Raw genomic sequence first — 26128 nt, forward strand, 5'->3', positions numbered from 1 at the left:
GTCACTCTTCCCTCTGTGCTTAGAGATTGCAGAGGTCTATTGGCAGCGCTCTTTATTGTAGGTAATACAACTTTTTACAACACTCAGGCACCTGGAATGAAATTCACCCTTATTCAGAGATCCTATACAGTACTTCAGTCAGCTGGCCCTCACACAGGGTTACTTTGTGGGTAGATTACAAGCCTAAACCCTTACTGCACTTCCAATTTTTTAGTTCATTTTGCACTTCAACCAGAAGCATACGGTACAAATTACAGTAAATATAAGTGAAACCCAAAGTCCACCTGTATTGTGTGGCGTGTAGTAGGACAGTACACTATCTAATAAAGCTGCTCACCCAAAGCATTTTCACCAGCCTGGAACACAAGCCCCCTCACCTCATTTTCTGAGCTGATGCAGATGTTTGTTCCCTGTGCTTGTCACACCAAGCGCTGCACACCTGGAACTGCTGCATAGCAAGAAGCAGCCTTTGGCTTATCTGTACTCATCTTCTTCCAGGAAAAAATCTGCAAGGTTGCTTTCAAACTGTAGCTCCCAGGCTCAGGGCAACGAGGCCAGTGATGGCTCTGGGTTTGATTCAGCCATCCAAACAATCCATTGCACTGTGTATTAAATTGGATTTTTGGAGTGGATAAAATATGATTCAGGTCAGTAAAGTGGATATTTTAAGTGAACTCTAGTTTTACTTAGGAGACTGTTGTAGGGAACAATGAGGGAAGGTTCCCTCATCTCTTCTGATTTCAGTACATGTCTCCCTCCTACCCAGATTGAACAGTTAAGAAACAATAATAATATTAATAATTATTATTAATAAAGTGCCCCCTTCTGAAATGCTGAGCAGGTAAAATATAATCTAAAGCCAACAGTTAAATCATAGCGCATAGGATACTGAATAAAAATCTAACTAATAAAAAGTCAAATGATGTGGGTTTATTAATATGAAAACATTGTGAGAGGATCACAAACTCACGGGAGACAATTAAGCCCCACAAGGAGGACAGTACAAAGAAAGCAATTGCTCATTTCATCAAATTCCTAAATATTGAACCTGATGTGTTAGCTGCACTGGTGTCAGTCAGGAGTTCTCCTTTGGGGCTTGTCTTCACTAGAAAATGACATCAATTAAGGATGCAAATGTGAGAAGTCATGTTAGCTTAGCCCAGAACTTTGTGTCAGCAGGTCATGAGTAAAAGCTAATGTTTGTTTCTAATCCTGCAGGTTCCCCGGGCCAGAGCCCTGTACAGCTACAGAGGACAAAACCCTGGTGAACTGAGGTTCAATAAAGGGGACATCATCATATTGCACCAACAGCTGGATGAAAAATGGTACCTGGGAGAGATCAATGGGGTCAGTGGCGTTTTCCCAACCAGCTCAGTGCAGGTTATCAAACAACTTCCACTGCCACCACCCTTGTGCAGAGCACTTTACAACTTTGATCTGAGAGAGAGAGATAAAAATGAAAATAAGGACTGCCTGACATTTCATAAGGTAAGGTTGCCTTTCCGCAAGTCAGAGGCAGGTATTTTAACAGCTGGGTAGTTTCTCAACCCTGGGTCCTGTTGTCAGCACCATAGAACCTTGCAGGTCTATAGCACCTTTCACCTAAAGATCTCAAAGCTCTATACAAACAAGAATTACACTTCCCAGCACTCATTGGGGTAAGTATCATCCCCATTTTACACATAGATAAACCAAGATGGACAGGTTGAGGGTGGGGTTTTCAGAAGTCCTCGGTGTTAACTCAACCCTAACCAAGCATTGAAGTCAATGGTTGAAAGTCCCACCTAAGTGACTTCCCCAAGGACACACACTGATATTTAGAAAATGAATGGAAATTTGACAGAGGTGGAAACAGAACCCAGAAGCCTGATATTCGGTCCTTTGCTTTAACTTCCCAACAATGCTCCTTTAGTCAATTAGCTAATAACTGATTAGCTGCATTACTCCCTAAACTATGGGAGGGTTTGCCTTGAAAGATGCTTAGTTATATAATAAAAGGAGAATGACTTAATAGTCAGGGGCCAGAGGTCATCTATGCACCATCAACATATACAACCACACCTTTAGGAATATACATTAGTGAAGCAACACCTGCATGGTTCTACAGACATTTGCCATCTGTCACAGTATTCTACTGAAATTACAGGACTTGCATTTATTCTTTTTAGAGGAAACATTTTTCAAGGTAACTGTGCTTCACAGCAATGTCAACACTTTCTAGTATGTCAAAATTAGGTGAAGCATATTGAATCTAGCTAAGAAACCAACGCCTACGGGCTCTGATGTCCTAACAGAAAAGTCACCTGTTTTTCCTTTCAGTTGGCAACTCAGCCCCTAGTGCTGTTGCTAATCAGTGACAAAAACAAGCAGTTCTCTAGAGTGGCTCAAAGACAAAGTTAAGAAGCTTGATGGATAGGGCTGGGTGAGTGAAAGAAAGTTCAAATATCCAAAAACCAGCTCTTATCTCAAACTGGGTTGAGGCAGAAAGAGAAGAGAAAGTAAGTTTCACTGAGGCATCTGCTGCTGCTCACTTTGCATTGTTATTTAAAGTGTGGTTTCTAATATTGCTAACAATAACACCGGGGACATGGGGAGCCAACAATATTTTTTAACTGCAGATGCTTTCCTCTCTTTCATGCCATCTGGTTTTGTTTTATTTTTTGGCTTTATTTGTCTTTGTTTCACTGCTTACTCATTCTATTTATTTGCATTTGGAGACAGCGCTCCATTTCCACGCCTACAGCTCAGTTAGCACAGGGAGCATTACCGTACATATAAAACAGGCAGCTGCTTCTTCGAGGAGGGGACAACACACTCACTCACATCCCCGTCCCTTGCAATGTTAGTCACACAGCTCCCACTCTACGTTCTCACTGAAGGGTACCAGCTGCTGCAGTGATTCCCTTTAGTATCACACATCAGGCTGCACGAGGTCTATGAAGCTCCCTCTGTGCACCCAACCGCAGCAAGAGGATTCAAAGCTCGGCAAACCCTGCATACCTTCCTCTCTGCTGCTCTATTCCCATCTTGAGGTTATTTGCACCCCAGTGGGTGATAGTAGTCAGCAGAACCCAGGCACTGCAGTTGTGACACGCACCCTTATGGGTGATGCAAGAAAGGAGAAGTTCTGTGCACTCATGCAGAGCGAATCACAATCTAGCCCTGGATGTTCATGCAGTGATTTAAGTCACAGTCCAGATGACAAGTGCTATCAAAGTGCAATGTATTATTATTATTAAAAGAAACACCTGGAAAGGGGGCCTGATTATCCCCTCTCCTTCATCTTGTGGAGTCATTTACACCTGCTCAAAAGGAAAGCAAAGTTCTACCAAACTTTAATGGAATCCTCATCTACCCACTTTGAATAGATGCAGTGATGCAGGTCAGAGGGGAATTAGGCCAAGATCATTCTGCTCTCAATTGGAATTTGAGAATCAATCAAATTTTACTCTAAAACTTCAAATTCAATCAAAGAAAAGAAAAACGTGAGTTTGGTCCCATGCATTTTTGGACTTTTTCTCCCTGCAGGTATTTTAAAAAGATCAAATACAAATATATTAAAAATGAATAGAATTTCATTTCTGCTGGGTTGCACAGAAAACGGATCTTTCCAAAGGACTTTTAGCTACCAGTCGATACAAAACTACTTTTGCTCCAGAGTATTATAAGTACTGCAGGTCCAATAATATTAGGGTATTTCAACTCTTGAAATATTGATTTTCATAAGTTTCTTGGCAGTACAGTGCCAATTGCCTGGAAACTTGTAATGGTTTATTTTGGTACATATCTGAATGCTATTTTCCTTATTTTATTCATGCGTAGTAATTAAAGAAGAATTTCCACATGAAGGAAATCTTTTAAAAAGTCATAAGCTCACTTGCTTTTCATGCATTTTCCATTATTTTTTGTTTCACGATCTTGACTTAGCAAGGCATTTAAAGTTAAGTTAAATGCATGATAAGCATAGAGCTGAATAGAGATAGACAAACATGTGCTTAAGGCTAAGCATGTGCCAAAGAGCTTTGCTGAAGACCTGTGTTCTCTACAGTGGGCATACCTCTGAGGCTGCTTAATGATTTTGCTTTGCAACAATTATGGGTCAAACCCATCTTTACACCTATTATCTGCCTATTCCAGATAGGAAGACTGGTAACAATATACTTCTGCATTTCAGGGTGATATCATCACAGTGATTAGCCGAGTTGATGAGAACTGGGCAGAGGGCAAGTTAGGTGATAAAATAGGGATCTTCCCCATCCTGTTTGTGGAGGTAAGTGAAGCACATTGAAAAAACACGTATTCGATCCATTACTACAGTAAGCAGTCGACATGTATTCACTCCCACCATACTGAATGATGCTCCTCATGTAGTCCATGATTCTGGAGGTTATTCTCTAGTTTCTGTTACATCTCATTTAAGTGAAGAATGGTACCTGGAAGCTAAGGAGATATTCTCAAACACTGCCCTGTCAATGTATCTCACCTCCTAACTGGAGGGACCAAAACTACCAACGAAGGGGTAATTCAGTCTTCATGGCCTATTCAGTCCTTGGCATTTTGCTGACGCTATGAATAAGGGTGAAGGTGACATGATGGGTTTTGTGATGTTAATAATTAGAAATAGTTGCAAAATTTACATTGAAAATCTGTTTTAATTGGGGGGGACCCTTTCAACCAAACTGAACATTTTCATGGGGAAAAAAATCATTTTTTGATCAAAAAATTGTAAAAGTGAAAATTCTCAAAATTATTCATCCAAGTTCCATTTAGTTTTGTGTTATTTATTGGGGGGAGGAACAACATTTTCTTTCACATTCACTACCCCCCTACTCATCATTTCCAGTGGGGAAAAATGAAATAGGGTTGTTTTTCCCCATCAAAATGACATGTTTCAAATGGTTTTCAAAATTTTATTTCAAACATATATTTGGCAAAAAAAAATAAATCCAAAAAATGTCATGGAAAATTTTCATTCCTTGCTCATTTTTTGACAAACTAGACTTGCCTTTTTTGATCAGCTGTATTAATACAGTTCCACTAGGAACTGTAATGAGATCAACCAACTGATTTTCCATAAAGCACAAAACATCTATCAGATAGTAACAGCCTTACATCACTACCAACCTGCTCCAAATTCGAAGCAGAGATTTTGAGAGATTTATTGCATCATCAATCTCCTTGGCCATCTAGTCTTTCCCTAGCCACAACATTTTTTGTTTAATACTGAATTGGTCATTAATGATCTCCCTAAGCTTAGCTTGGGCTATAAATTGTAAATGGCACACAAACAAATCAAAATAGACACAAATGGAGATATTATTAAATTAATTACAGAAAACATTTGCTACTTATTCCACAATTACTTTATAGACAGACACTAGTAAAAATATTACTTGAAGTTCTAATATATTTTTGTAAAATGTCTCTTCATTTCATGAAATAATTTTGACTCGGGTAATTACTTACTTAATCTGGCATTAGCTGGAATAAATTAATTATGCCACTGGGGAATTAGACATTATTATGGGAAGGACAAACCTGGGGCTACTTTGGGAGATAACGGACTTCTTTTGGCTTTGGCTTTACAGACAATGATCAGATCTGTGTTCCACTTTAACCACACACCTAGTGTTAGGGGAATTCAGATAAATGGTTTTGGTTTTAGACTCCTCTCTAATTACTTACAGAAATTACAATATTATACATCACACTTATTTCTGTAAGTATTTGGAGAGGAGTCTAATATATGTGTAGCGCACACACAGTACCTGTTTAAAACCTTGTTTTAAGAATGTGTGTTTAGGATTGAGGAGGAGGGAATATAAAAACAACCTATGCTCTTAAATGATGATACTGTAGGGGCAATTACCTGTTCCATGCTAGACTGATTATTTTTCATCCTAGGCATTAGGGATACTGCTTCAAATGAGTGGGCGAGAATCTCAAAGATTTGCAATTCTTTAATGTCAGCAGTAAATCAAGATTAATTTCTTTGGCAGCCATTGTGGTAAGAAACATTGCCACCGCATGCCCTTTGCTATTAATATTGAGATAATCAGCAGTTTCTAAGAAACCCTGTTGAAATGCAGGCTATTTCTACACTAGTTTATGGTGGCAGAACTTACATTGCTCAGGGGTGTGAATAAACCACCCCCTGAGTGACGTAAGTTACACTGACATAAGTGCTGGCGTGGACAGGGCTATGTCGGTGGGAGAGCTTCTCCTGCCGACATAGCTTCTGCTGTTCACGGAGGTGATTTTATTATGCCAACGAGAGAGCTCTCTCCCATCGGCATGGAATGTCTTCACCAGTGCAGCGGCACTGCTGCAGCACAGTACATGTAGATGTGCCCTTAATCTCTATGCAAACCGAGGGTCTGACTCTGCTCCCCTCAAAATCAGTGGTAAAAATCCCACTTCTTTCAATGGGAACAGGATCAAGCTGTGAATGTTTTGGTCTAAACCAGGGGTTCTCAAACTTGTTCCGCTGCTTGTGCGGGGAAAGCCTCTGGCAGGCCAGGCCAGGTTGTTTACCTGCGCGTCTGCGGGTCTGGCCAATCACGGCTCCCAGTGGCCACAGTTCGCTGCTCCAGGCCAATGGGAGCGCTGGAAGTGGCGTGGGCCAAGGGACATATTGGCTGCCACTTCTAGCAGCTCCCATTGGCCTGGAGCAGCGAACAGCGGCCACTGGGAGCCGCGATTGGCCAAACCTGAGGACGCAGCAGGTAAGCAACCCGGCCTGGCCCGCCAGGGGCTTTCCCCGCACAAGTGGCGGAACAAGTTTGGGAACCACTGATCTAATTGAATGGAGACAACACAGCTCATAAAGATAACTTCAGTGAGGACTTCTCCGTGTGAAGGCCTTCATATCAGTTGGAGAGACTTGACCCCCTGCTGTGAAATGCACCCAATCTTGTCAACACAAAGCAATTAAGGAGAATGTGCCTATTAGTCCGTTGTAATTTGGAGTTCCATTTATCATACTGTGTACTGGAGCTGAGTGGAAGAAACCAGCTGAGATGCATTCTTGTTCATTTCCATGGAAGCCAGCCTTTTCTGTGAGACTCCAACTGGAGAGAGAGAACCAGACATCCAAGCTTAATCAGATGGTGTCTTGGTGACAGACTTCTTCCGATCCATTTTAATTTGGTGGTCAGCTTTATGTTAGTAATTATTCCTCTGGGATTTGTCACTGAAAATATAACAAAGATGAGCCACTCAATTGCGAAGATTAACCATAATGTCATCTGAAGCCCAAACTCGGCTATGCTCCTTGTTAAGATGTGGATAAACTGTGGGTCTATGCACACTGGGTTTGGGGTCTATGCAAAGCTTAGCTTTTGAGATGGTGCCATAAAACTTCTCTTCTTTCTATCCCAGCCAAACATGACTGCAAGACAACTCCTACAGACAAAGAAAAGCCATCGATCCTCCCCATTTAAATATTCATCACCCTTAAGGACAGCCTCTCCCAGAGCGAAAGGCACAGAGTCACCAAACTTCCGCAAAGTATCAGAATCTAGGAGGAAGAGCCTGAGACCATTCTCTATCACAAGCGCCTTGAATTCACTCAACAGGATGGTCCACTTACCCACAGAGCGGCAGACACTGGAAATCAGCTCTCCAGTGCTCATCAGCTCCAGTAATCCGACTGTGGCAACCCAGAGCAGTGAGAAAGTAGAATTCCCATATGGCACCCCTGTCCAGGTAAATGAAAACCATTCATGTTGCTGATTGTTGAGCACACACATTGTTTGCTCTGCAAACAATAGGCTGAAAAGTAAATTCTAGGTGGAAACATTTTTCACTGTGAAGATAGCAACTTGAAAAGCCAAAACTCACATTAGAATTAAACAGCTCTTTGAGGCTTTTAAACATTTTTATATCTACAATGGTTTAAACTCTTTTCCATAGCTTAGTGCAGCTTTCTGTAAATAAGACTGTAAGATGATAAAGGTAAAAGACTCCCTTTAAGGATTGCATGTTAAAAAAACGGGAGGGAGGGGAGATGGAATGCCAGTGCTAGAGACGCCTACAAGACAATATGTCATCCATGAAGTCTGGGACTTCTTCCCTCCTTTGGAAATGGAAAGCTCTTGAGTCACACATGCCAATGTGACTCATAAAAGGAGAGATTAAATTATCAGAATGACTACATTGTTTTGGTAAACTGCGGAGGTGGAGACTGAGAAGAAAGAGGGTTTTCTTAAAAAAATTAAAGACTTTCCAGTTTGGAAAGTCTGACATGGAACGTGCACTCCTTGGGCAATTCACTGATCCTCAGTTTATTTCCAGAGAAATGTGTACCACATAAACATGCATGTGGGGGTGTGCGCGCGCACACACACACACACACACACACACACACACACACACACACACACACACACACACACAAAACTATGGGTTTGCTTTATGTGAAGGTATAGTCCAAACAGACAGAAACAAACAATATCAACAAAATAGAAGGTAAAATTAAAAACACTGATGGGCCAAGTTCAGAGGTGCCACCTCACTGATGTTTCTAGCCACACACACAGCCTCAGATTGTAAATATTGGTACATGTTTGCATAAGTGTTGCTGATGACCCATTTAAGAGCCTGTTTTCTGCACTCCCTGTGCTGCCTGAACTCCCAGGCTCCATTGACGTCATTGGAAGTTTTGCCATTGACTTCAATGAGGCCAGGATTTCTCCCCTCATGAGTTCAGTGTGAGGTTAGCCCCTGTGAGGAAGGACCTGCAAAGTCAGATCCTTCCTCACAGGAAGTTGAAAGTCCAGCTAAGTTAATGAAAAAGCTGCGATTCCTTAGGGATACTTTAGATGGCAGTTGTTTTAACGGGCTTCTCTCTTGTCTCTTTGCTTGAATGTCAAATGTATGTAAAAACCTTGGGGGTTTTTTTAATGTATTTATTTATTTAAATATCTGTCATCTTTCCAGAGTTCTAGGAAACTCCTGACATCCAGGGTTATGTCTACACAGGGGTAAAAAACTCACGGCTGGCGTGGGTCAGCTGACTCGGGGTCATATGGCTTAGGCTCCGGGGCTGAAAAAGTGCTATGTAGACACTCAGGCTGCAGCCCAAGCTTTGAGACCCTGTGAGGGGGGAGAGTCCCAGAGCTCAGGTTCCAGCCCGAGCCTGAGAATACCTACACAATGATTTTTAGCCCTGCAACCTGAGCCCCACAAGCCCAAGTCAGCTGACCCAGGCCACAGATATTTTGTCCCTGTATACACATACTCTAAAATGTGCAATACAATATTTTAATGCAATAGCTTCTCCTAAAGGCAAATTTTCCACTTACAAGACTTGTCCACAAAAACTAAAAAACACTCTATTCAGTCATGTTACAACATCCTGCCCTCTCCCTACTAACTCAACCCCAAAATGCTGGCAAGGAAAAATAGGTGTTGCAGCATGCCTGCCTGCCTTGAAAAGTTACCAGATCAATTTTATCTGGTAGATTGCAGAAGCTGTAATGGCTATTTCCATTATGGAAGTCACAGACTGTGAGAATGACCTCATGTAGCAATTTTCAGCCATAAAAATCCACAATCTGTATAGGGGTATCTCTTTACCCACCATGGAAATGAACCAACTCATCTCCCACTGTAATCAATGGAAGCTGAGGGTGCTCAACACATGAGAGGATTGGCTCTAATTTAGGAATACTATACACAGTTGAATTTAACTAAGAAAAATATGGTTTTCCAAACTTGAATTTGACCACAAATCAATGGGGATGTGGAGGTTGGTTGTTTTTATAAATACCCTACTTAAATACGCTGTCTAAGGGCTTGTCTGCCTGGTATGTTAGTGCACAGCAAACCGGAGTGTGACTCTACAGCACACTAACTCACCATGTGGACACTGCAACTGCACCCTAAAGGTTCTGTAGTGTGCTTTGACAAACTCACCTTTGATATACTCCTGTTTGAATCAGGAGTTTGAAACAGGAATACATCAAAACGCATAGTGGAACTTTTATGTGCAGTAGCGATGTCTAGATAGCCAGTTAGTGTACTACAGGCTAGTGTGCATTATAGATTCATACCTTGGCTTGCCACACACTGACTTGCTGTGTAGAGAAGCCCTAAGATACCCTCTTTCAGTATATAAGCTGGAGAAAGCAAGAAATGCTGTAATTTACCAGCTAAAAAGGAAACCTGTCATCATTGAAGGCCAAATACTGCAACTCTGAATTAAATGGGAGTTTTGACACTGACTTCAGTAGGCAGGGGATCAGGCCACAGGTTAACCTGCTCTTGTGATATAGTAAAAAGCACCTTCCAGGAAGTTAAGTGAGGTGGTACTAGAGTAATGAACTCAGGCCATGTCTACATCTAAAATTTTGCAGCGCTGGTTGTTACAGCTGTATTAGTACAGCTGTATAGGGCCAGCGCTGCAGAGTGGCCACACTTACAGCAACCAGCGCTGCAAGTGGTGTTAGATGTGGCCACACTGCAGCGCTGTTGGGCGGCTTCAAGGGGGGTGAGACCAGCTTCGCCGCGGTTTGCTCTCGCGTTCCCCGAACCACCCTGCAAACCGCAGGGAAGGAGACCTGCTTGCTCGGGGGTTCGGGAACGAGAGAGCAAACCGGGAAAGGAGACCAGCTTCGCCGCGGTTTGCTCTCGCGTTCCCCGAACCACCCTGCAAACCGCAGGGAAGGAGACCTGCTTGCTCGGGGGTTCTGGGAACGCGAGAGCAAACCGGGAAAGGAGACCAGCTTCGCCGCGGTTTGCTCTCGCGTTCCCGGAACCACACAGCAAACCGCAGGGAAGGAGACCTGCTTGCTCGGGGTTCGGGGAACGCGAGAGCAAGCTGGGGAAGGAGACCAGTTTGATTACCAGAGGCTTCCTCGGTGATGCTGGGATACCTGCTTATTCCACGGAGGTCAAGAAAAGCGCTGGTAAGTGTCTATACTTGATTACCAGCGCTGGATCACCAGCGCTGGATCCTCTACACCCGAGACAAAACGGGAGTACAGCCAGCGCTGCAAACAGGGAGTTGCAGCGCTGGTGGTGCCCTGCAGATGTGTACACCTCCTAAGTTGCAGCGCTGTAACTCCCTCACCAGCGCTGCAACTTTCTGATGTAGACAAGCCCTCAGACTTTGCTAGCAATAAACGTGATGCCCTCTGAAAGATTATCTTAGCCTATCAATCTAAACACAACTTAGTAAGGCTTGGGTTGTCTCTTGGTTACACATGATGCCACCAGGGCCGCCCGGGGGCGGGGCAAGAGGGGCAATTTGCCCCAGGCCCCACAGAGTTTTCCTTCACTCGCTCCAGGGGCCCCGGAAAACTCTCGTGGGGCTCGGGTTCCTGGAGCTTCTTCTGCTCCTGGTCATTGTAGGCAATTCAATGGCAGGGGGTCCTTCCGCTTTGGGACTCGCAACCGAAGTGCCCCAAAGACCCGGGGCAGGGGGTCCTTCCGGCATTTCGGCAGCTGGTCCCAGGGCGGGTCTTCACCACCGAAGACCCCAGGCCTCCTGAATCCTCTGGGCAACCCTGGATGCCACCTGCTTCCCCACACACATACACACGTACCTCACACTCCTACATTCCATGACTATTATGAAGCCAGCTAGCAAAGAAATCCAATAATCTAGACCAGAACCCTTTTTCCTTTGGAAAGGAGCCCTGGTCTTTGCCCTTCCGCTATGTCACTCTGCTGCCTGCATCCCTTTACTTCCAAAAGAGGAATTTACCATAGCAGTAAATTCTCATGGCAGCCTAAGAGTCCTTGCCTTCTTACAAACCTTACCCCAGGATTGTACCAAGACAGACTGAATTTGGGACTGTAATGGTGTAACAGTGTTATTAAAATCAACGTTTCAAAATAAGATTTCTCCTTTTCGGGGAAGCAAAAGGTCCCAAGATCCTCACTCTCTGAGCAGAGGTCTCCACCCTGCTTGTTTACTAATCATCTGAAAAGTAAAAGAGGTTGTTAAGATTTATTTGGCACCTTTCACACTGAAAGTAGTTCCAAAGGTTTCATAAGCAATAAGTGAGTTCTTAGTAATGCAGCGGCTATGCAAGAAAACCCAGCAGGTATTTTATACTCAGCAATCCGTTGCACAGTGCGTTGGAGGCTAGATCCTGTTTTACTGTGAGTGAAAGTAAAGCTCTACAGTAAAATCATAATGCAATTGAAATTGTATCATGGCTTATGAACCCAATGTCATTTCACTGAAAAAGGTCTCTTGGGAACTACTGTCAACAGCATAAGCCATAGAGCAAGTATGTTATCTTGTTGCCTTATAATGGCTCTTAATTGGCTTTCTTTTCTAAGCCAGCCTTTGCTGATTGGTTTGCTTGTCTGGTGTTTGTTTTGGAGAGAGGACGTTGAGAGAGAGGTTATTTTTTTTTAGTTTCTTTATCTTCTGTCTGGGTTTGGGGCTGTGATATTTGCTAATTAGAACAATACTGACGCGCAAAGTTCAGATCTGAGTGTGGGTACAGATCCAAACTTCCCTCTCCCTCCCTGGTATTTATCTCTCTGATGTATTTATAGAGATCAATCATATCTCCCCTCAGTCTTCATTTGGTTAGGCTAAGCAAGCCAAGCTCCTTAAGTCTCCTCTCATAAGGTAGGTTCTCTATTCTTCTGATCATCCTTCTTTGCACCTGTTCCAGTTTGAATTCATCTTTCTTAAAACACAGGAGACCAGAACTGCACACAGTATTCCAGATGAGGTCTCACCAGTGCCTTGTATAACGGCAATAACATTTCCCTATCTCTACTGGAAATAACTTGCCTAATGCATCCTAGGATTCCATTAGCTTTTTTCACTGCTGCATCACATTGGCAGCTCATAGTCAGCCTGTGATCCACCAATACACCCAGGTCTTTCTTCTCCTCTTCTGTTTCCAACTGATATATGTTCCTAGCTTATAACAAAAATTCTTCTTGTTAGTCCCAAATATTGTTGGCTCCCCATGTCCCATGTGTTATTGTTAGCAATATTAGAAACCACACTTTAAAGTGACAATGCAAAGTGAGCAGCAGCAGATGCTTCAGTGAAACTTACTTTCTCTTCTGGTTCTGCCTCATCTCAGTTTGAGATAACAACTGTTTTTTGGATATTTGTTAGTCCCAAAGTGCATGACTTGCACTTTGCACTATTAAATTTCATCCCATTTCTATTACTCCCGTTTTCAAGGTCCTCCAGATCTTCTTGTATGATAGTCCAGTCCTCCATATTGGCAATACCTCCCAACTTTGTGTCATCTGCAAATTTTATTAGCATATTCTCACTTTTTGTGCCAAGGTCATGAATGATAAGAGGCAAAGTTGTAGATAAAATTTGATGTTAGGTCATCATGTTGGGTAAACTCTTTTGAAAATCTGGCCTTGACTTAGGTGCTGAGAACTTTTGAAAATCTGGTCATCAGTGCATCCCCTAAAGTGTGATTGTATCCTAACAATTGTCTGTATACAAATGGCATTGTGTGGTGGAGAGACGGTGTTCTGTGTTCAGATTTAATTACTCCAGATCAAACGTGCTCTGTTTGCAAGTAAAGGCATATGAAGGTGGGAGGTTCTTCTGCAAACTCAACCTGGGATCTGAGAGTCATGCAAGGTTCTTTCCTTCTTGCACATCATCATCGGTAATAAAAGTTCTGCAAACCAATTAATTTATGTAACTCTGTGGCCTGCAATAGGTTTGCAGAGGTGGAATTGACTGGGACTCAATAAGCCATTCTGCTGATGATGCACCAAAAAAAACCAAACCCACAGTTCAGTCCCTCTTGGGTGTGTTGGGCCTTCAGGCCTAAAAAGCATAAAAGCATAGTTGTATCACTAACGTCAGCAGATAATGCTCTGAATACGCAGAGGGAGCAGACTGGTTGATTTAGAAGGAGCCAGTGTTTACGTCATCACTATTCAGAGCAGAATGGTACTTTAAACTTTCCTCTATACTTCACCTGACTCAGTAAGTATTCAACATTGAACCAAGAGGCTGAAGTCCAGAAGGAGCTTTGCCTCTGAAAATCCCTTACCCCAAAAATATCACTATGGAAGGCTACAGAGTGACCAAATGGCTAGAAATGCCAGTGATCCTGGACAACCGATTCCTATAGAACAACTTCTGCTAGGCAGTGACCTCAAAAGAAAATATTAGGTACTCTGAATCAAACTCGAGCTGGGGTAGCAAAGACTGGTGACAATACTACCAAGTGGAATCTAAGCAACAACCCCAAATGTGAATGTGGAGAGCGTAGGCAAGCACTTGAACGCTGCCTGATACAATGGTCCCTGTCAATACCCTGTATTCCCAGGGCACAATTTGAGATAAGTGACATAATTATGTCTTGGCTGCCACTTTGGAGTGACAAGTATGATGATGACCACCTGCCTCTGTAACAAGAGGCACAGGATTACTACAATTAGATCTGGCATTTTACCCAACAGTGTGATCCACTTTAAGTATAATTGGCTGCATTCTAACAGTATTAAAACAAAAAAAATGCCAACAATAGTTTGTATGTTGTACTGTCATCTCTGTGCATGTTGCTGTGAAATTAAATCATGAGTACCTCAAGCAAATACACACACACTATACGCCAACCCTGGAACTAAGATAAGTGCTGGGCTCCAGCAGTGCAAGGAGCCTAGGTACTTCCCCTAAGGGTAAGTCCGTCTAAATTAAAATAGGTCCCACCTGCTCGTAATGCTCCTTTGTTGTACCCTACTGGAAATTCCAGTAGATTTCTTTAGAATCCTTCACCTGTTCTCTATTAGCAGCCCCAGGCCCTAGTGGCCCAGGAGACTTTGCTTTGTTCTATTGCCTACTTGGCCAATTAGAACCAGCTGAAATTTCCACATGCCGAGACATGATACAAAATAGGCCCCAACAGCAAAGTCAAAATCTGAGACTGGATGCAAAGCTTTGCACAAATTTGAGGCTGTTCAGATCCATCTTTATGTTGTAACTGACAGGTGAGCCCTGAAATGTATTCACTAGAGATGGGCCCAATCTCTTGTTCAGAATCCCCTTCCTCCCCTAAAACTTTAGGGAAGCTTGGATCACTCTCTGAAATGGAAGCATTAAGGAGGTGCATTCCTTGAAGTATTCCTGGGCTTGAAGCATTCCTGGGCTTAGGTGTGGTTTTTACTTGCTTTCCTAACTCAGTAGGGAGTCTGTCAGTTTCCCCAATCCATTCTTAGAGACTGGTGATACCTCTGCCTTGGATGGTTGCCTGCAGGAAACTGGAGGGTTACATTGGCTTGTTTTGCTTGACTGCAAGCCTGGGATCTACTGTCAAAACTTTCATTTGCAGCTTCAGAATGTTTCTTTGCAATCAGGTTAGTTTTCCCTTTCACCTACTCTTTCTTTTATACAAATCTAAACTGAAGCTTTGTCTTCAATGCAAAAAATAGGTTTGTTTTTACATCAAGATAGGTAACTTGAGACAGCTATTTCACTGAAAAAAAAAATAAAGCTAGTTTTGCAGTGAAGATATAGTATAACCTTTTGCTTTGTTTGGAACAAAAGGATTGTTGGGGCCATGGTCTTATTGTATATGCTATACAAAATAGATGAGAAAATATTAGGGGAACCATGTAATTATTGTATGCATCACGTGTGAAAAATACACCGATATTTTCAAAAAAAAAACATGACTCAATTTTGTTAGAAGTGTGTTGGGTTAGGTGCGACGGAGCTGAGACTGCCTCGTAATGATCAATATTTCCCACTATCATCAGGAAGGAGATGGGGCAGCAGCACCAATTTTCTTTTATTACTATATTGCTGATGTAAATTTTTTCCCGGGGCTGGCCTAAGTGAAAGGCTTCTCAAATGCACAGAGCAGGTCCAACACTGGCTATGGCAGTGTAAGCTTCTCCCACACCACACCCTGCCAGGCGCCTGGCTTTCCTCACCTGTAAAATGAGGATAATAATGTCGCCTTGGCTTGCACGGGTGCTGTGAGGGTTGGTTCAGGTTTGTAAGGCACTTTGAGGTCCTTTAGAAATCCAGTCAGCGTGTGGTGGGTGGGGAGGTGAACTCACTCGGAATTATAACAAGCTTTCTTTCAGTCTAAGAGCCAAAGTCAAAGGTGACTTTAAGCTGACCAAACCTACACCTCTCTACAGCACCCTCCCTCCCCCAAGGTTGCAAATTATACTTCCTTTCTCATCACCTCTGGACTGGGATCACTGACTATAAAAAGGACACCAAGTTACACATCGCTAATTGCCAAGTACCTCAAGGAGGCCAATATTACAGATAGATGAAATTTTGGGGGCAAATAGTAAATTTGCTCCAAAATGCAGTTTGGGGTGACTGAAACCATTCACAAATCTGTTCAAATTAGGCGAATCATTGTGGCTGAATAAAATATGAGGGAAGCCATTTCAAAAAAGTCAAAATGGTTAATTTTGACATTTTCTAAACCACTGTGTCAAAATTTCGTTTAGAAACACTGTTTCATTTCAAAATGTCATTTCCTTCTTCCCAAATGCTGGTCCTCCAAACATCATGTTTTCAGTTTTTCATTTTGGCCCACCCTCTCTCTCTTCAACTTCTGCCATCTATCTGCAATATGCTGTCTACACTGGGTGCTGATGTAAAGCCCTTACACCAGCTCCACATTGGCCCAGGAAGCCACCTTAGCAAGGGGATACTTGCAGAGGGCCATTTCTGCCAATTTACAGTGTAAAATGGCCTTAGTGTAACTGAAACCCAAGTCCTACGTGTTTTGTATAATGTCTGATATAAAATGCGATGCTGGCCATCATGTTTCTTGACTGCCTCCGCTTTCATTGACCCACTTGACTAGTGGTGAAGAGTAGCCGTGGCCTCTAACTAAGTGCTCCCTGACCTTGCTACCACCCAACTTGCTAGGATGGGCTTGGTTTGGATCTGGAAATGAGTGTAGTAGTTTAACAAGAGATCCCAGTAGCTTCTTTTACCTTCTTGAGGATTTGGAGGGGAAGAACTGAGATCAGTGACTGAACAATGGCTTTTTTTCCTGTTTGGGCGATTTCACAACATGCAGTGCTGCTCACTGCATGCCCGGGCAAAGTGGGCCAGAGTCTTTTAGAACTGGCTTTGGCTCCTACAGGGTGAGTGGCTTGGCAAGAGTAAAAGGAAGAGAGAGCATTGCAGTGTGCCAGCAATTACGGGTAAAGAGAGGAGAGCTGATAAGAGAAGTCTTTCCCAGTTCATTTCCTCTTATGGACTGAAATGAGTGTGACATGATCCTCCACAGTAAAGGTGGAGTAAGGTAGAGCAGATTTTGGGGACACTAGAGATATCCCAGTAAGGATTTTCTAACATGAGTTATTTTGCTGGTATGTGCTGTGTTGTGCCACCCTTTCCACCTCCACCAGACCCTGCCTCTGCTTTAAAGATGCACATATTTACTTAACAGTGGTTGGGATTAGGGATTGATCCTCTTCCCACACTTCCAGCATCATCAGCTCCCTTGGAGGCCCTGAGGCCATAATGGAGACAGACTGGATGCTAGAGGGTTTTCCTCTCATGCCTTTATTTTGAACTGGAGTTCCCTTTCACCTCCATAATCCATCTGTTTATCAAGATGGGGAGGGAAGAGGTGTCTTTTCATGGATGAGATTGCTGACAGCTTCCTTCAGGACCATACTGAAGTTCTAACTGGCCCGTGAGGAGGCACTAGTAATAAATCTAGTGGCCTTTTGACTGAGGCCAAATGTAGCATCATGACAGTTGGCCAAAAACAAAAAAAGTGGGGGGATCCCCAAATTTGATGGGGGGGAAAAAGGCAACAAATGTTGTGTGAAGTTTTTCATGAACAATTTTCCTATTTTAGGACCAGTTCAAAGTATAATCTTAACATTTATTTTAGGGGATGGTGTCCTTGAGGGAGAAAAATAGATATAATAGGGCTTTGTTTTTTCAGTATCTAATAACTGATTCTCCTTTTTCACCTCTACTTTGCCCTACTCCAAAATTGCTATAGAAATTGAGACCTTTCCCTCTGTGATCCCAATTTCTGCTAACCCCAATGCCTGTGAGCCTGCCCACAATCTAGTCTTTTTGTTTGAGTCTCACAAACCCACTACTTGGACTCCTGCCTGAGACAGTGTATTGCCTCAAAGGCCAAAATTTACCAGAGATCATACTCAGGACAATTTATTCCAGCCTAGAATTGAGCAGCTGCCCAGACAAAGAACTGTGAGCAACAGGGCTTAGGGATGCTGACTGGGGAGTTTCTTTCACTGAAGGGAGAGAAGCTTCCCGTTTTGAGGCGTGGTGCCCCATGGCACTGAGTGCTCCCAATCTCTTTGTATTTCAAATGGACGCCTCAGATACCCGAGTGTAGACTTTCCCTCGCTCCCAGCAAGGGATTACGTCTGTCATGATGCATATCTCCCATGCAGACGACTCCGCCTATTTGCCAGTGTGCCTGGCAATCTTAATGCTTTCACTCATTGTCTTTCATTCTGTGATGAATTTTTGCTCTATGTAAATAAACCCATCCTTCCTCCCTTATAGCAGAAAAGCATGTTTCCTGCACTCATCTTAGGACAGCTGCTTCCGAGTGTGCACAAGGGGGGATCCATGGGTAGCAGAGCACAAATGATTAGAACAGCCCTGAGGTTGCTCTCGACCTACAGCTGGTTGGAAACATTTTTATTACACTTTTTGTTTAATCAAAGATTCTGTTTTGTCAAAACCGAAATACTTTGTGAAACTATATTTTATTTAGATAGAGATTTCTTTCGGACAGTTTCTCAGGTCCAGGGTGGACTTGAGAGAGAGAGAGAGAGAAAGAGATCAAAAAATCTAACATTTTCAGTCCAAACATGGATGTTTTGACACAATTTTCCTTTCATTCCAGCGTGGAACTAAAACAAATTTCCAAACCTCAAAAATTGTCATGAAACAGAATTGTCATTAGAGATGGCTGGACACTTATAGCAGAGGCTGGGCAGTTTCCCCAAGGCCAGGGAGAGAAAAGATTGCTTAAAGCTAGCTGTTTCCTTCCCACCTCCCTCCACCCCCACTCATGCCCAAAGCTCAGAACAGAGGAACTGAAAATCAGGGCTAATATGTTACAGGGATTGGAGTTGGTAACTCAATAAGCAGTGTTTTCTTTTAAGTCAACAAATGCCCCAGGCATGGTACTAAGTGCGGGGGGAAGAGGGAGCACTACTACTGGAATTGTTAGTTTTAAGATGTGATAGGAAATAAAAGCTCTGACCATTTTCATCATTAAAGATCCTGTGGCCCTTTTCTCCAGAGCAGAAGAATGAGTCCAGGTGGCCCGGCAAATTCCAGCTTAAATGCTTTCTGCTGACCTAAGCTTCCCCATGTTAGCAGAATTGCAGAAGCTATTCTTCACTCCCCTTCCTGAGAAAAGCTATGCCACTTGAATGGTGCAATATGGCTTCTATATTTCAGCTTGCAACTGATTCTTGTATTAGTTTCATCCCAGAGCAAATGTTTATGATCAAGTTATAAAGCTGCAAAAGGAGGCTATAATTAAAACTTTTTAATGAAGGTTGCCTATCACCTCCCTCAAGTACTTGTGTCCTGACTTTGAAGAAAGTGCCAGAACACTGCCTGTCCTATGCCAGCTTGAGCACAAGAGCTCTGTCTCCGAGGCATGTTGTGTTTCAAATATAGAGGTCAAGAGGAAAAACAAACTTGAACTTCATAAGTAGAAATTAGGAAGGTGGAAAAGGACATGATATCACCTTGCTGTACTGCTGTTACACACACAAGGACTGGATCACAAAAAACTGCCTGGGTGCCACCTTATAAGAATCCCAAGATGCACAGATGAGTGTCTTAAATAAATGAGACCTTCATGCACCAAGGCTCAACAGCACAACCTGTTTGTTATTCTTTCTGAAGTGAATTTTTGTCCCTGTGAAAGACAGTGAGTGGATTGAGAGCCCAGAAGACTGCAGCCCCTCAATGCATAGAGCAGGTACAATGCTAGGTGGAGTAATGCTAGCTTCTCCCCCACCACTCTATGCAATGGACCTCAGCCTCCCCATCTATACAAGACAGATAACAAAATCCCCCTGCCTCTCAGGGTGATGTGAGACTTCATTAATCTCATTGTGTCTATAAAGCACTTGGAGAGCCTCCAAAGCAAGGTGTTAGAGAGGTGCAAAGGGACCATCTTTGAAGGAGAGAGATTTCATTCTCCTTGTCTTATTTAATCCTTTGTCTCTCTGCTGAAGCTGCAAACAAGCCTAGCAACTGCAGACGGTCAAAAAAATTCTGCTGAAACAGTTTTTCTCCTCCCCCAAAAATTGGATTTTTAACTAAACAGAATGTTTCACAAGAAGTGTCTGCTTTTTGAGGAAAATTTCGATTTTTTTCCATCAAAACAATCCAATGCCCCAAAATCTACAGTTTTCCATTTGTGCAAAGAAAACAAAATATTTCAGTTAAGACATGCCACTAAGAAGAGTTGTAGTTTGGTTGCCTTATGTCTCCATTCTCCCCTGTGGGCTGGGCTCCATAGCCACATTACATCTCCCATGATGCACCATAGCCAGGGACTCCCATGATCCATCAGCAACCCTCACCAAGAAAGGAGACTATGGTGTATGGTGAGTGATGCTGTTTGGCAAAAGAGTTCACTCTATAGAGGAAAATGGGAGTATGAGGCATCTGAACTACAAATTCCCATGAGACATTGTGGCAACATTTCTAAATTGAATTATTTTGGTTTTTTATTTTTTGCCAAAAAGTCAAAAATTTCCTCAGGGGGAAAAAAATTTCCAACAGCTCTAGTGCCAGCTCTGATGTCAATTCCACTAAGGGATGGACTAACACCACCAACTCATTTAATCAAACAGCTATTAGATGGCCCTTTAAAATCACTGTCAACCTTAACTGACATCAAACTACCTAGAGGTAAAAGCCTCTGATTGCATTAGCTGTATCCTGAGTCCCCACCCTATCCTTCAGTATACAGGTGCAACAGGCTTGAGTTTGTAGGTGTAGGTTTTATCTGATTGGTAGAGCCGATTCTATTTGCCTAAGCATAAACTTATGAAAGAAATGGCTGCAGTTAATTAGCTGAATAATCACAGAATCCTTTAGGTATTTGTTATGGGCAATAGTGGAAATATCCTAGAGAGATCTGTACAACCCATCTTCCTTATTTCACTTCCTATAAGAAGTATATTTATAAGAGCTATATTTGAAAGAGACCCTAACCTGACTACTCCCATCCCCCTTCACTAGTTCAGATAAAACAGCTGTGTTGCTCAGTGAAAATTTTTCTCTGAAGGCAACCAAGTGACATCAGTTATCTGCTTGTAGGTAATAAAGTACAGGCTGGTTTAGCAGACTGCACTGGCTCTGAGACAAACACTGATAAGAAAAATTAGTGACATAGCTTCTTGGGTTGATGACCCCCTCCACAGCCTATCCCTTCCCAAATTAGAATTAATCAGCTCCATTCTAAAGTTTTGTCTCCTCAGACCTGTTTATCAAGCAGCACGTGACAAAGCCCATGGAGGATATCCCTACACAGGCACACTAACAAACAGCTGGATATATGAGTTACCTGCCAATAACATGCTAGCATACTCCTGCAGCTCATGCAAGCACAAGGTAACCAGGTCGAAATACCTTGGGGTTCAAGCAGAACCCAAGTTTGAAGGTGAACAGGGCAGTAACCACCTGTTTTCTCCAGATTCCACTATTTCAACACCATTTCCTGCTTCCTCCTGTTAAGCACAACGCTCATGAAGGGTTAATATGTTTAAGCCCCAGGTTGTTACAAACAGCAGGCAAAATTCTGCTCTCAACTACAGACAGGCAATGCCAGAGTGTACCGGCACTTCTTAAGCCAATGGTGTATAACAGAAAATGGAATTTTCCCCAAAAGCCCTTTCCCTCACACAGGTAAGTGTTTGCCTCTTACCTCTATGTGAGAAAGGAAGTTTTGTTCACACCGGTACCATTTAAGTGAGGCAGAGCTAAAAATTAAATACAAAACTCATACAGTACTTGGAAAAGGTGGAGATATGCAAATAGGTAAGAAAGAAATAAAAATTGCTACATACAAGAAAGAAGTTTGGCTTATGGATGCTGAAAAATAGCCCAATGGTGAATCAGTAAGTTTTTATTACTACCTTAAAGGTAAACAGTTCTGAGGTTGGGCATACTATTAGCCAGATCGCATCTTGACTAACTGTGGCTTAGGACAATGAGAACTATTAAGGTACTCTAACATATGTAAATATCTTACTTGCCAGTATCAAGTCACGGGTGGTCTTGTCTAATGGTTGGAGCAAGAGTCTAGCCTACCAGTTAGAGCTGAATCTAGATGGAGTAGCTCCACTGACAAAGGCAAGGGTCATAGCTAGGAGTCAGAAACCAAAGTCTTAGCTGCAGGGTTAGCTGGAATCACAGTCAGAAGGCGGACCCAAGGGTCTGAGGCGGGTGTCAGAGGTCAGGAAGGAGCTGGAGCAGGACTAGAGACAGTGGAAGCAGGGGCAGAACTAAGTATAGCTGCAGGCTAGGAAAGCATTGAACAGCCACTGGACTGCTGCTGCTGCTAGCAAGGCTTAGTATCATGCTACAGTATCTGCAGCAAATCAGATGGTGCAGTCAGACAGTTTCTATCAGGACCAGCTGTACTCACTGGGTTCCCAGGAGACTAGCTCTGCTGCAGGCTGGCCCCTGAAATACCCTCCCCCACTTCAAGGGTGTCTCCTAAGGACCATAGGACCTGGTTTCAGGTGTATTTCTGATGGAAGGCACATAAGAGTTCTGGAGCATGGACTTTTTCTACAGCTCCTATGACTCCCCTTCCAGCCCATAGCCCTCCCAGGTCACCAAATAATGGAGTTGGTCTCAAACTCGCTAGAATTTACCGGCCCTTGTACTCCTTTTGGCCCTGGACATCTATGCCAGGTGCTGGTGGAGCAGAACAGCCAGGAAAGGGATTTTCTACATAAGGTTTCAAAAGGGACACATGGAAAACTGGGTGTACCTTCAAGGATTCCGGCAATTGGAGCCTAAATGCTATAGGGTTAATTTGTTCTAGGATCTTAAATGGGCCATAGTTTGCATAGCCCGTTCTATGTTGGGTGGCTGCATGGGTGGAATTAGGTCTGGTCACTGGAGAACAACTGGGCTCAAAACATGAACAGGAGCCAGCATTCCACAGAACTTGTTATGGTACCCAGCAAACTTATCCAGGGTTGGAATCTCTGACTCCCTAGAAGCCAGGATGGCAGCTACTGGCAGGATGGCTTGAGCCCATAGGGCTGCAAGGCCATAACGTGGGCCTGCAGGGTCTGCAGGATTCCCACAATGTTTGGCAGGAGCACAGTTGCCTCTTTAGAATCCATCTGAAGGGAAGTCCAGCCACTTACCCACCCTTGTTCAATCTTTTGAGCTTCTCAGACTGTCAGCAACCAAGTCATGGGCGATCTGGCCTAGCAGTTGAAGCAAGAGTCCAGTCTGCCATTTATTGCTGAAGCCAGATGTGGCAGATCCAGGAGCGAAGCCAAGGGTCATAGCTGGGAGTCAGAGACTAAAGCCTAAGCCAAAGGGTTAACCAGAGTCGCAGTCAGAAAATGAAGCCGAGGGTCTTGGCTGGGTATCAGAAGTCAGGAAGTTGCTGGAGGCTGGAGCAGGTGCAGGCTGTAGCAGAAGCAGGAGCAAGCCTAGAGGCAGTGGACCAAGTGCAGCTGCTGGCTAGGAATGTGTTGAGAAGCCACTGAACTGCTGCTGCTCGTATTGGGTTTCAGAAACCGCCCATTGCTAAAGGACCCTCCGCCAGCCTTAGGGGAGGATCCACAAGGTCCAGGAACTCAGATAATTATGGGGGACAACCAAAAATGTAACAGGCAGGTGTGAAGGTCACAGGGTCAAACAAAGGGAATCCGAAGAGGACACCATAGACTGCTGTTGCCATCGCAGGAGTTTAAATATCAGGTTGCAGGAGTCAGCAGCCAATCAGGTAGCACAGTCCATCAGACAGCTTCCATCAGGGCCAGCAGCTCTCCTTTGGGTTGGTAAGAAGGCTGGATATGCTGCAGGCTGACACTGTTCCTGACTGGCTTATCAGAAGCCAACAGTAGGGTTGAGTTTTTTCCTGGCCCTGTAATTTCATCCTCTCTTAGCAAGTCACCTCAAAGAAAAAAAACAAAAATATGTTTACACTTTAAGAAATATGTCACCATAATAGGAGAGATTTCCAGAGCTCTCTGGTGAAAATATTCAGAACATCTGGAACAAAACATCTGAAGACCAGCAAAATGTATTGTCTCTTGAGCAAATTCAGCTCTATTTTAACTCTTCAGTCAATAAATCTTGACATTCTTCTCAAGAGGAGCCAATATCTTCCTATCTTTCTACATCATCCAAAACCCTCCCATGCAACAGATGACACGACAAGATTACTCTGTTTTTAACTAAAAAGAACAGGAGTACTTGTGACACCTTAAAGACTAACAAATTTATTTGGGCATAAATGCCACAAGTACTCCTCATTCTTTTTGCTGATACAGACTAACATAGCTACCCCTCTGAAATCTGTTTTTACTGAATCATCTTTAAAGGCAGGATATTGAGGGATTCATGGCTGGGAAGAATGTGTCATTTCTGTAGCTGCTGTGTGGCGGTGGTGTGAGGGTGTGAAGTTCAAGAATTACAGATAATGGATGTGTGGGAATATGCCTGCCTTAACTCATATCGAATACAAAATGCTTCGCATCAAGAGAAAATGTGGGCTGCTAAATACTGTGATAGTTTAAGGACCTAACCTGTACTGCCCTTGGTGAATCCCACTGCACTCCTTAGCATATGACAATCTCGGGATTTCTCACATTGGCAGCATAGGGCATGGAATCAGGGAAGAACCAGAGATACTTTTCAATGCCATAAATATTAGGAGTGAGCCTAACACTGTTCAGGACTGGTGCTAAGAAAGATGCCTCTTTGGTGAGTAAAGCTGTAAGTCAGAGAAACTGAGAAAAAAGGAAAACAGATCATAAGTTACTTTATAAGAATTTTTCTAGCTAATGGGCTTGTATCCCTTTAACCCATGACTTTTTTCTTCAAGGGGCATTGCAGGGAAGAGACAGTGACCTATTTATTGATAAAAGCTTCCTGAATATCCACAGGCACGTCACTAAGGGGTATGTCAGCCCTGCAATTGGGGATGTAATTGCAGCCCCGTAGACATACCTGTGCTAGTTTTAATGTAGCTAGGTCAGGTGAGGAGCAGTGAGGAGGCAGCAGCATGGGCTATACAAGCACACCTGGGTATGTATTCAGACAGTTAGCCTGTGCTGCTATGGCTTTACTGCTATTGCTGTACGAGTTAGTTAAATTAAAGCTAGCTTCATTATGTCTATACATACTGCAATCACACCTCTGACTGCAGTGCAGAGGTACTGTTAGTTTCTCTGGGCTTCAATTCCCCAGGAGAGGATAACAGCATAGCCCTAATATCACCAGGAAGTTGTAAGGATAAATACATAAAAGACTGAGAGGCACTCAGATCCTACAGTAATGGGGCTAGATCAGTATGATTGATAGATAACTGGTGAAAGTTGGGATTTATAAAGGTTTCTTCTTTTCACTTACACTGTGAATAGCGGCCCATCTCCTAGCAGTCATGCTGGCAGCACACCCTCCAGGAATTCTAGTCTTATGGGAGATGAAACAGGCAGCCCGACATCAGTGGTGAAAGCAGCAGCAGTGTTTGTAAATCTCCAGGCAGGAACTTTTGCCTCAACAGCAGCTCTGGCAGGGACTTGTATTAAACATGACCACCACCAACTGCTTTGACAACAGTCACAGAGTCAGGCCCCTCACCCCAACAGGAGAATCACATGAGAAAAGTGCAAACTGGGTGTTAGGATGACTGGTACATTGGGAACGTGGCAGGAAGGTGTTCCTTCAACAATAGTCACATCATTTGTGGAATTATGACCTCTGAAAGACCCCACTTCCCAAACTATTCTGCAGCTTGCTGTGTGCCACATAGTTATCACCTGCCACCCCAGAAGTGGCTGCAAGTCAGTGGAGCTTTGTATATTCTTTTTGATCTCTTAGGATGATATGCACCCTATAAATACCAGATAATAATAATAAATAATAATTAATAATAAATACTGTTATTGCTGCAAGCTCCCTGACACAAGG

General features: G+C 43.2%; 1 protein-coding gene across 1 annotated transcript in view; it reads left to right on the forward strand.

The window, feature by feature from the left end:
* The window catches only part of SH3RF2 (SH3 domain containing ring finger 2), a 74955-nt gene that overhangs the window by 32726 nt on the left and 16101 nt on the right, over positions 1 to 26128 (forward strand). Inside the window, exons 2-4 of the mRNA XM_030573956.1 lie at positions 1219 to 1488; positions 4175 to 4270; positions 7381 to 7707. Of these exons, the coding sequence (XP_030429816.1) occupies positions 1219 to 1488; positions 4175 to 4270; positions 7381 to 7707 (693 nt within the window). The remainder of the gene's footprint in view (positions 1 to 1218; positions 1489 to 4174; positions 4271 to 7380; positions 7708 to 26128) is intronic.

This window comes from Gopherus evgoodei, chromosome 8 (genome assembly GCF_007399415.2).
Source record: "Gopherus evgoodei ecotype Sinaloan lineage chromosome 8, rGopEvg1_v1.p, whole genome shotgun sequence".
Classification (NCBI taxonomy): domain Eukaryota; kingdom Metazoa; phylum Chordata; order Testudines; family Testudinidae; genus Gopherus; species Gopherus evgoodei.